This window comes from Poecilia mexicana, unplaced genomic scaffold, assembly GCF_051168715.1.
Source record: "Poecilia mexicana isolate PSO_F unplaced genomic scaffold, ASM5116871v1 scaffold_13, whole genome shotgun sequence".
Lineage (NCBI taxonomy): Eukaryota > Metazoa > Chordata > Actinopteri > Cyprinodontiformes > Poeciliidae > Poecilia > Poecilia mexicana.
The window spans coordinates 7748675-7761424 of NW_028263382.1; the positions used below are offsets into that span (position 1 = coordinate 7748675).

Below are 12750 nucleotides of genomic sequence, written 5' to 3' on the forward strand. Positions count from 1 at the left end.
AGCAGGTTGTTGCTAGGTAACCGAGGTTGGGAGGGGGACAGGGGGAACTTGAAACTGCTTCTTACGGCAAGTTGTTGCTAGGCAACCAAAGAGCAGCGAGTGAGTTGATTCCACCAACTTAGCTTAGCTAGCCATAAGCAGCTAAAGTCTGTCCTCTGCCTACATCTCCCAGAATGCCATGCGGTTCTGGACCCGAGTACAGCATATTTTTTAAATTGAATATTGAATATTCTACCAACATTGTTGTTGATTTATTGGCAGGCATACTTACACTTCTACACTTGTACGTAAAAGACTAGCTTAGCGTGTACTTTTGAATTTGGCTTAAAAAATGTTAAAAAATATATAAGACTTATGTAACTAATCCGCCAGTGATTATTTAATACATCTAAATTCCTTGAACTGCTTGCAGGATGAACACCAACAAACACTGTGAAATGATTAACAATGAGAACCGGTTCTGTTTTCTTTCTCACATTGAGCCGCTGAATATTCCCCCCATTCATCTGAATGTGATTTTACTCTGTGATGCAGTCGTTTTGTTTTGATTGGCAGACTCGTAATTAAAATTCTGGCCCCTCGGTGACACAAATGCCTGTGTGGTGCGTGGGAGTCCGCACCGAAAGTTTAAGCGACTGTGCAGAAAATGCAGTAATGTGCTGCTGACACTTCGCAGAGCCGCGGTCTGGATGAGAAAGCTCTGTAATGATGTGACTCACCAAGGTAGTCAAGCTGACTCACATGCAATTAAAGCAGTATGAAACATAAGGAGATTGGGTCTGGATGAGGAGGAAGACGCAAACTGTCACCGAGGTCTTCAGTAGCAGCAGACGACAGCAGACAGAGAAATGTCAGAAGGTTTCAGGCTGCACTTACGACGCTTTCTGGTCGGTGATGCAGCTTTTTGACAAGAATGCTGAAAGCAGTTCATGTTTTTTCAGGGTAACAACAGTCAGTTGTCAGTCTGACTCACTGCGTTCGTCCAAACGGTGCAGCGACTTTTCCAAACTCTGCAGGGAATGAACAGAGGTCCTTCTTTTCCTCCAGCTGCTTGTTCCGGATCTAGATTTTTAAATATCATGTTTGAATGGCAGGAATGTCAAGTTGAAAGTCTCACAGTATTTTTTTGTATTTTCTATTTTATTTTTATTTGTTAAACTAAAAACTAAGCTCAACATTTAAATAAAATAACGTCTTCAGATGTTTCTATGTCGTCTCCGTCAGTGGTTCTTGGTGCAGCGCCCCCACAGGCGAGGAGGGGAACAGCGTTTTAAAGGTTTTGGTTTGTTTGACACAATCCAGTGTAAAATCAAACCACAGCAGCTGAAAATGTAACAAATGTTGCAAGTTTTGTCCCAAATCGAACCGAATCTACCGGACATTTCGGCGGGAGGGAAGACACAAATCCTTGGTTTCTTTTGGCAAGTCTTTGCTCAAATTGTTGAGTTATAATGATGACCCAGATATTTAAAGTTTAAGTTTAATGTAGGTTCTGTTTTTAATTTCAACGTTCTTCTTCAGTACCCTAGGGAAAAAAATCCTAATTTTACTTTTTTCAAAAGAAAAAAATAGAAAAATATTTCCAATCAAACAACTAATTTTAGTTTTTATGGTTTCAATTTAGAAAATAAAGCTGCAAGTCAAATCTTACTTGAGTCTTTTCTTTGAAACATGAATATTTTTACTATGCTGTACTTTGAGTAATTTTATTATGAAGTATTTCTGCTCTTACTTGAGTAAAATTTCTGGATTTTCTACCCACTGAATGAAAAACAAACATGTTTTAACCAAAACTTCACCAGACACAGACACACACCTGCAGTTTCTGTTAAAGGTTTTTATTGATAGAAACTGATTTGGAAACAATTTTATTTGCCTGATTTTATTTTTAATTACGTCCATGAATTATTGTCATTTTGTTCCTTAAAATATCAAAATTTTCACTTAACTTCATAATTTGGTCCGTCTAATGATGCAATATTTAAATATTAAGTGATTGATAACTTGATCAGTTACTCAGTATTTGAGTAAATCTTTTACTAAATACTTTTTACTCTCATTCTTGGTTGGCTACTTTTTAATTTACTAGAGTAAAAATATGTTGAAGTAGTGCTACTCTTACTCAAAGTACTATTTTTGGCTACTCTGCCCACCTCTGCATATAAATACCTACACAGACATCGATAATAATCCCAGTGAGTGTAGTTGTAAGTACTTGGTTGACTGTTTTTACTTCTTCCAAACTGAACCAGAACATTTCATTTTCATGCCTGGTTAATGGAGGTTGCCCACATTTAATGTGAACCCAGGAGAGAAGGAATCTGGCAGGCCATCCCAATCCCGCTCGTCTCCTTCGGCCCCAGGCGTAGCCGCGCTGAGAAAGCCTGGCAGGATTGAGACAAATGGAGTCATTTGCACTTCAATAATTCTCCATAATTCACCTCCAAGCCTCTGAGATGGAGTCTGAAGACCACAGCGTTAGCGAGGCGCTCGGACGGTTAGAGGAGGCTGATTATGGAGGGAAGGGGAAGACGTGAGCGTGTGCGTTAGCATTGATTAGCTGCCGCTGACGTCACGTCTCCATGCCACCTTCATTGCTAATCAGGGCCACGTCTGCAGAAGAGAAGGCGGCTTTTTCTCCCTCCCAGCCTCCTCAGCAGCCACGTTAGCGCAGCCCTGGCGTGCTGAATCCCCCAAACAGCCAGCAGCTGTTTGTCAGGGAGGCGCTGGCTCTCCTCACCGTTCCTGCAGGAACTCTGCCAGTCAGGTCACTTCCTGTTTCACTTTCAGCACTTCTGCCGTGGAGTTCGGGAAACTGCTGCAATCATGCAGCTGATTCAGTTCAACTCTTCCTAGCAAGCTTTAAATTTCACAACTAATTTAGAAACAGATCGTCAGCGTTTGTTTTTAACTATATGTAAAGATGAGCAAACAAGGAAGAGATGTAGAAAAAAACAAACCAGATTTATTCAGGCCTAAAAATAATTAGATATGCGGCTCAGTTTTCACATTTTAACACAAAGAATGAATTACAAGGTCGGCAATTTTCATCATATCTCCTCAACTGAATCTAAAGAGAAAAATCTAGGAACGTATGATTCTTTAATTAGTATCGCTAGTATTTATTGCATGAAATCATTTAATAAAATAGAAGACTGTAACTTAATATTTATGTACAATTAAAGACGTTGGATGTTTCCTGCAGTTTTTGACAGCAGCAGCGATTTGTAGTTTGATGCTTCAGACAAAAATAAAGTTGAAATAATACAAGAATAAAGTCATAATAATGTGAGAATTATTCTCATATTAGGATTTTATCATAATATATGATAAAGTCATAAGATATGTAATATATTATGTAAAGTCATATTATGAAAACTTCTGACTTTATATTGTTATAAGGTCATAATAAAATTCACAACATGACTTTGATATAAAATCATGTTATTATGAATTTATACTGGTAATTTTACTTTATTTCCTTAGTGCGGCCCGAACACTCAAACTTTAAAATATTAGTTTCAGTTTATAAATCACTGAACAGTTTAGAAGCAAAATACATAAAAATATCTGCTGTTATTCTGTCAGCCTTCAGGTCCATCCTGCTCTGCAGAACCAGAACCAGAATCAGGCCCAGAGCCAGAATCAGGACCAGAATCAGAATCAGGACCAGAATCAGAACCAGAACCAGAACCACAATCAGAACCAGAACCACAATCAGGACCAGAATCAGAACCACAATCAGAACCACAATCAGAACCAGAACCAGAATCAGAATCAGAACCACAATCAGAACCACAATCAGAACCAGAACCAGAACCAGAATCAGAATCAGAACCAGAACCACAAACAGAATCAGAACCAGAACCACAATCAGAACCAGAACCACAAACAGAACCAGAACCAGAACCACAATCAGAACCACAATCAGAATCAGAACCACAATCAGAACCAGAACCACAAACAGAATCAGAACCAGAACCAGAACCACAATCAAAACCACAATCAGAATCAGAACCACAATCAGAACCAGAACCAGAACCACAATCAGAACCAGAATCAGTACCAGAACCAAACAGGCAGAATCAGCATTCAGCTTCTATGCACCACAAATCTGAAACAAACTTTCAGAAAACTAAAAACCTGCTGAAACACTGAGTTCCTTTAAATCAAGACTAAAATAACAGGAAGATCATAAACTGTAGTCTGGTTTTCAGTGTTTTCCTTTATTTTGAATTGTTTGTTGTTTTATTTTCCTTTTAATCACCTTGAATTCCCCTGTTGCTAAAAATGTGCTATAAAACAAAACTGTCCTTGTAAGTAGAGAAACTTGAAAAATCAAATTCTTATTTACCAGACTGAAACAATAATCCAGTAAAATCGTAAACAGAAATGTGAAAACAGCAGCAGAAACAGATAAAGTTCCTGTTCGCCTTGATAAACTGTCTCTGTATGTGTCTGAAGGAGCCATGATGGAGGAGTCACGTCCTCCCTCCGGGTTTGGGAAACCTCATCAAGCTGCAGCTCCAATATGGAGTTATTCCTCCACCTGTCTCCGCAGAAAATAAAAATCATTGTGCTGCATGTATTATTCATCACAGATGAGTTGTTCCAAAGTCAATATGAATTCAAACTGTTCCCTCGGCACAAAGGCTGATAAAAAGAAGATTAATGGCACCAATTTACGATAGGAGTGTCTACAGGGTCACCGACCGACAGAAAATGGAAAAATGGAGGATTTTACTGAAACAAAAGAGTATTATCCAGATATTTACAGATTCAGTTTAATTAAGGTTCTGTTTTAAATCCCCATGTTCAGGGAAAAAAAAAATCAAAATTATCCTAGAAAGAATTTAACCCAAGTTAGAGAAACGACTAACTTTGGTTTTTATGGTCTCAAAACTGAGAATGTTATCCCAGCATGATATTTAGGGAAAGTAGAGTTAATTAGATATAAAGTAAGTCCTCAGTAATCATATTCATCTTAAAAATACTATTATTATCTGTAGATGTTTGGACTTTTAGTATCATCTGTGTGTCTGTTTTGGTACACTGCAAAAAGACAAAATCTTACCACGTATTTCTGGTCTAGTTTAGTGCAAATATCTTAGTACACCAGAAATAAGACAAAACTAACTTATGAGTCACATTTTATTTTAGTTATTTTAAATAAATAACTCCTGAATATTTATGAAAATGTTCTAATTCCATCAGCAGATTATTTCACTTATAACAAGATATTTTTCCATGCTGTATAAGAAAGTATAACTTTTTCACCAATATTAAGGAATTATTTACTTAAAACAAGCCTGCATTGTAAGTTAGTTTTGTCTTATTTAAAGTGCACTACGACGTTTGCACTATAAACTAGACTAAAAATACTTGGTAAGATTTTGTGTTTTTGCAGTGTATCACAACAGAAAGCTAAATTATACAAACACTCCAAACATCTACAGATAATAACAGTATTTTTTAAATCTTATTTAAAGAAATAAGAGGTTGTTTTGGTTTAAATCAGAGATTTGATCATCTTCTGTAAAACGGATTCATCTCTTTATTTCCTCTTTAGCCTTTTTGCAGCCAGGCTGATGCTTCTCCCTGTGAGTTATGCTCAACAATAAATACACAAACTACCATTTGGCTTTTCCGTCTCACTCATTTCCTTTCCAGAAAATGTGTTTTGTTTTTTGCCACGACAGCAGTCATTGGTTCAGAGGGACTTCTGTGTCATTTCCACAACTAATGCAATAAAATGAATTTTGAAGTGGATCGTTTAACATCCTGATGATCTCCAATAATGCCCTATAAAGCGTTTGGGATCGGAAGAAAAACAGGAAATGAAGGTTCAGCACAAGAGCACAGAGTTAAATTCTGCTAAATAACTTTAAGAAGGATGGGAACGTCAAAAACCAGCCGACTCATCAGAGTAAGAAAAACAGGATTTGTGTTTTTCACAGCTTGATGTCGGACAATGTGGCGCTTACAGGATGCTATCTGTAATAAGTAAACAAGTGACGCCAGGTATGTTTTTATGAATGTTAAATGTGCAACAGCTTTACATTTATAATGTGAAGAGATTAGAAGAAAATATTCTAGGGATTATACACTGTAAAACATTTGAAGGTGGTTTAACTTGATGGTTTATTATCCAATCTGATGATGAATTTTATTAAGTATCTCAATAAATTCAGCTCAGAAACATTTAGTGTGAACAGGACATCATCCTCAAGCTATGCAAACTGTCAGCTGCATTAAAATAAACATTCACATTAAACACACCACTAAGTATTCTGGGAAATGTTTTTTCTGTCTGTTTTTTTATTCGGTTTTTTAAGTGCCATCTTAAAAACCCTAGTTTATTCAACATCTGGAGGTTTGACAAAATAAATAACACAACTCACTACTGTAAGTTTATCTTTCACAAACTCACATTAGGCTAAAAATCTAAAACTGGCTAAATTTATTTGACTTAAAGAGCAGAACTAAAAGTAAAATGTTTTACATTTGAGCTGTTGTCTCCCACAGGATTTGGGAAACAACAGAAAGAGAAAAGACCAGCTGGGCCTCATAAAAAGGAGACTTTCATAGTTGATGTTTTTTTTTCATATAGATGGTGGGCGTTGAGCTCCCAGAATGATTACAGAACGAAGCTCTAAAATAAGCTGCTTCCTGCTGTTCTGTCAGGAAGTTATAGGAAATCAGACGACCAGCAGAGCTGCAGTTTAACAAACAAACACAAAGAAAACGATTCACTTCCTGCTAAAACACCAAACACTCTGAAATACTTCCTGTTCGGTTTGTTATACTTTGTGAAATATATTTTATATTTCCAACTTCACAGCTGCATCCATCATAAATACATTTATAAAATGGGACAGAAAAACATTTTAGTTCAATATTGTTACCAAATATTGTGATAATTACAACATCAGTTACTATTTACTCACATTTTTGTGACATTTTTTTATTCTCGGTTTGAAACATTTCAGCCATTGAAAGTTTACATAGAGCTGATGATTTTACTGACAAGCAGCATGTGGAGGCATGCCACTGCACTGTAAAACAGTTGAGCTGCATTCGGTTGTGTCTACTGCCTTCTGCTCTCCAAGTCAAATAAATTTAGACGGTTTTAGATTTTTAACCTAAATGTGTGAGTTTATGAAAATTAATCTTACAGCAGTAAGTTGTGTTAACATTTTATTAAACTCTGTTTTTATTTACATTTAATGAAGAAGGAAGTTATGCTCTGTTCCTACTCCTGAGGTTTGTTTGTTTGAGTAGCGCCCCCACAGGTGAGGAGGGGAACAGGTTTTTCAAAAGCCTTGTTTTGTTTGACACAATGCAGAGAACCAAAGCAGCTGAAAAATGTAACAAATGCAAGCCGAACAAACTACCAGGTGTCAAAACACCCAAAAAGAAAATCGGCAGGCAACCCGACAGGATTATGTATTCTAAATGGTTAAAGAAACCAAACAACAAGCTTTTTATGTTTCGTTATTCTGAATCTAAACAGAACTGGTCAAATAGTCAGGAGACTCCATCTGTTTACTCCTCAAAATTCAGTAAACACTTTGCTAATTACCCATCTGACGATTAGCAAAACAAAGAACAGAAAGACGTTTGCAGCTTCTCAATTACAGAGATGTAATTATCTAAGGGGATGATTAGATACAATCCCCAAGTCTTTCAGAGCAGATTCGAGTGAGTAGGAAGGTGTGTGTGTGTGTGTGTGTGTGTGTGTGTGTGTGTGTGTGTGTGTGTGTGTGTGTGTGTGTGTGTGTGTGTGTGTGTGTGCGTATGCATGTGTGTGTGTGTGTGTGTGACACCAGTGACTCACTATCCCATCACCCCAGCTGGTGAGGATGTGACACTTTGACTGATTTTATTGGGATGAGAAAATCTCCCAGCCAGGACAAGATGTGAGCTTCTCTCCTCCAAGGTTAAAACCGATGAAAGTGGGACTTGATCTGCGGTTCAGAAACGCTCTGCCTGTTTATGCAACACTTTAAATATCCCAGTCCTCGGCCTCCATCCAGACAAATCTCAGCTAAACACCAGAAACAGACAGATGTAGCATCATGAAAACCGTTGATAACGGGTGATTATCCGAACGGCCACACAGAGTTCCTCTTTCTAAACATCTTCATTTGCATTTCATTCACAGGGACAGAAACATTATCGGCTAACAAAGCTGCTTCCAGAAACGTTAGTTCTGCTTTATGAAGCTGCAGGTCAAAATAATCTTAATCTAAAAATGCAAAACCTTAAATCTGTTAGCTGGCTTTAAATGTGAAAAATTAAATGGCATTCTTGGCTCATAATCTCTGAGTTGGGAATGTGTAGCCAATCCTGCTGGATTTTTAACACTTGGATTAAATGAAATATTAACTTTGTTCAAGTTTGAAATCATATTTTAGTCTCTTCACAATAGTATGTATTGGTATGTAAATATGCACCAGAATATTTTACATTAAGGTAATTTTAGTAAGTTGGGCATAAGACATATGGAGGAATTAGTTTAAAAATTTGAATTACCAGGTGATTTACTGATGTTTTGTTTAGTATTGTTCTGGATTTTATCATTATTTTTAACAATGTCTTAATTTTTGAAGCTGTTAAAATTATTTTTTGTCAAATCTTTGATTTGTTTGACATGAAATAAATAAAATAAATCTTAAGGAACAGGGATTGCAGATTTTAGGTTTACAGATTTATTTAATTTCCCTTTGGGTTTAATAAAGTTTTTTTAATTGAATTTGAATTTGTTTCACCGGAGGTTACTGCTTAACATTTTGCTGCAAATGCAGACTAAATCATTTTTATACATTTTGCCATAAATAAATGTTTATTAAGAAATGTTCACAAACCAACATGAAATCTATTTTTGTTTCATCTGGTTAAAAGAGGAAGGGATTTAATTACACCACAATAATACAAAGTAACCTTGTTTTACTCATAAAACTAAAGAAATCAACAGAAATAGATGATGTTAGAGAAGGGGACATGATTGTTGTCCATTATGATTGATGTTGGAGTAGGGGACATAACAGAGGAGGGGACATGATCATGATGATTGATGGGAAAAATACAATGAACTTCCTTCCCTCTCTGCTATGCATCCTAGATGTCCTTTTCATCTCGTCTGAGGTTTGGGGGTCAAAGTTCAGTTGCTATTTGAGCTTTTATGATGCTAATCAGCTGTTCCTAATTATATAATAACATGTTGATTCATAGCAACTGTCTGAAAGTTCATTAGTTCATTCTTCCAGCTGCACAGAATCCAAAACCAGATGGAATAAACAAAAATTATGAACAAAGGTCTATAAAACAAGGAATCCAACATCCTGCCACAGTGAGAAACGCAACTCTAGAAACAAACACCTTTCAACATTTAACTTTTACTTCAAACAAGACATTCTAAAGCAATAACCAAGCTTCTGAGATTCACATTCCCAAATTATCACAGACTATAAAAAAACAAAAACTGAATCTTCAGCACATCATTTATGAGTTACGTCGACTTATAGTCGTCATAAACCAAGCTTTGCTGTTTATTTCATCCTCTAAGCTTCCTTTACACTCCAGAGAAGGCCCATCACTCCCAGGCAAACGTTTATTACAGAAAACAAAATGTGGAAGCAGCACCGTATTTTGATAAGTCGATGTTGTTGGCAGTACGTTCGCCCAGCTTGTAGTTTTACAGTGCAAACCATAAGTTGTGACCCAGAGGTAACGCTGGTCAAGATGGAGATTTTGGTAAAAGCTTTACAGGTGCGAGATATCCTGCCCTTTACACACACACAGTAGTGTTTTCATCACTTGTGGGGACTTCACATTGACTTTCATTAATTTCTACAGTCTAACCCTCATCTTAACCTTTACCCAAAACCTAACCATCACAGACCGAACCACTAACCCAAAATCAACAATTTCCCTCATGGGGACCAAGAAAATGTCCCCACAAGGAGCAATGGTCCCCATAACCCCACATTGTAGATAGGTTCCCATAAGGATATAAAAACCTGGTACACACACACACGCACGCACGCACGCACGCACGCACGCACACACACACACACACACACACACGCATGCACGCACACACACACACACACACAGCAGTTTGTTTCTTTTTCTATTGGATTAATTCTGTTTTATCAGTCAGTTTTACTCATTTTTCCCTCTAATCCTGAAGCCTTCATGTTCATCGTCTTCAGTTCCATTCTTTAACGTTTCAGATCTGATGTGTCAGCATCCGACTGTGAACATTTGGATTAAATCACAATAAAAGCCACAGCAGCTGCTGAAAGGATTCAGATTTACCTGCCAGAAGATGGTGTCTATCGTGCTGCCCAGGAAGCCTTCTCTCGTTTCAGACGACAGCAGCTTGGGGCCCAGAATCGTCATGAACTCCTCAAAGTCAACCTGTCCATCACCTGAAAGAGGATGGACATTTATTTATGTTCTAGTTTTGTTCTTTCAGCATTAAGGGTTTTTTTTCCTGTGGATTGAAAGGTTGAAAGGAGAAGCAGCATTCAGCTTTTACGCAACAAAAATCTGGAACAAACTTCCAGAAAAGTGCGAAACAACCAAAACACAGAGTTCATTTAAATCAAAGTTAAAACTCACCTGTTAGAGCTGCTTTTGATTAATAATACCTGGAACACTGACCAACATATCTGACATTAAAATATAGTGTTTGGTTTATAAATTGTTGACTTCATGTTGTTTTTGTTGCTTTTGATTGTTGTGTTTTTACAAAGTAAACCAATTTGAACTGCTATGCTATGCAGACTGATTGATTAAAAATGACCAAAAATAAGTAAAATTTCAAAGTGCACATTGCAAAAACACAAAATCTTACCAAGTATGTTTGATCTAGCTTCTAGTTCAAATACCTTAGTACACTTGAAATAAAGCAAAACTACAAGTAAATTTTAAACAAGATATAGAAACCTGTTTGATGTAAATGATTACATTAAGCTGATGAAAACATTTTTGTTCCAATGAAAGATTATCACTTATAAACTGGGAAAAATAAAAGTTAAATAATTTTCCAATGAAACTAGAACTTTTTCTTCAATATTAAAGAATTATTGACTTAAAACAAGCTCTTATATCCTGTATTTTTGCAGTAAAAATCATTTTATGAGCAGCTCATTTAGTTTTTTTGCATTTTGAAGTTCTGCTTAGAAACTTCTGAATTTCCAGCAGAGCAAAATGTGAATTTCTACCATTTTTAACTGGTCTTAATATTTTGGGTTTTGTCTTTGCTGCCAGTGATTCTTTGCTTTCGTCTAAATCTGTGCCGCTCTGTCGCATCAAATCGCCCCAAAACTGCAGTGAATTTATAGATAAAATGTGGATCTGAATATGAATCTGCCATGTGGGTTAAATCTCTCTGATCTGATTGCACTACCCACACCATCAGCATACGGCATTAGTGTGTGAGCTTCTTTAATATGAATAATACAGTAATGACTAAAATAGCTCTGTGCTTAGCCGTCTGCACAAACCTATTTGTCACAGCACCCAGTATCCAGTACCTGCACTGCATGCAGATTCAGCCGCAGCACCTAAATATTCATTCATCTTCACTAAAAACAACAGAATTTTTACTGAAAATGTAAAATATTGAAGCTACAAATTAAAAATATGAAAAAAATAAATATTCTGTTAAGTTTTTGTATCAGATTTTGTTTGTTTTTGACTAATCTGTGTAAACCTTGTAAGCTACCAATACTAACAGGACTGTGTGTTTGAAAATGGTGGAAATACTTATAAATTAACAAGCTAACATTGTAATAAAATGACATGAAGTGTGTTTTGTAATTATTTTTGAAACTGAAACAGTAATGTTTTGTTATGCCCTTTCATGAAAGCTACTAAACGAACAGTGTGCAGCGCAGCCTAACGCTGTGGAACAAATGTGAACCTTTTTTTTTACTAAACACATCATGGATGCTGGGTCTCATTTTGTAGGCACAGTTTGTGACAGCTCAACATTCGGCACAAAGTCACTGAGTCACTTTCTGTGTCCGTCACAGTCAAAGCCACCTGCTTTTCACGTCTTTTTTCCCCTTACATTTTTTACAACCCAGCAGCTGGAAACTGAACAAATTAATTATTACAGAAGTGAATTTGTGCACGCATGAGCAAAGTCACTCAAGTTCACTTGAAAGACAGAAGAAACTAAGAGCTAAACTGGAGGAAAATCAAATGAGAGAAACAAAAAGCAGACATAGTTTCACAGAGCTGATGTGAGTTAGCAGAACGGATAGCCGTCGATTTGGTGATTAGCTGAACTTTGCTGCAAGGCTGAAAATCAGCAGGTTAGCGAGGATCAAATGTTCACTACATCTCATCTGGCCAAAATATAATCACCAAAATCCAATCCCAGTCGTCTGCTAATGTCATCCCTCTCTTTAATGCCGTCTCTCTTCCTACTAATTATCATGTGAATGCTCAGACTTAAATTTAAAAACTTTTCCAAACTCTGGTGATGAATCAAGGCTGCAGCTTAAAATTAGCTTCATGAATTTAAAACAATGTACAGCACCTCTTTATTGAAGTGATAAATAATGCAGTACAATAATGTCTGGAAGAAAGTAAGTGGTTCAGAAGGTAAAAAGGTTGTCAGGGATAAAAGAATATCTAAACTACTGCAAAAACACAAAATCTTACCAAATAATTTTGGTCTAATTTCTATTGCAAATATGTTGTTACACTTGAAATAATACAAAACAAACA

At 36.6% G+C, this 12750-nt stretch overlaps 1 protein-coding gene across 1 annotated transcript in view; it reads right to left on the reverse strand.

Moving 5' to 3' along the window:
* Positions 1–9257: 9257 nt before the first annotated feature.
* Positions 9258–12750, reverse strand: part of LOC106922607 (calcium-binding protein 8) — a 31493-nt gene continuing 28000 nt past the window's right edge. Inside the window, exons 4-5 of the mRNA XM_088012105.1 lie at positions 10324–10436; positions 9258–9269 (exon numbers count right to left, since the gene is read on the reverse strand). Of these exons, the coding sequence (XP_087868231.1) occupies positions 9258–9269; positions 10324–10436 (125 nt within the window). The remainder of the gene's footprint in view (positions 9270–10323; positions 10437–12750) is intronic.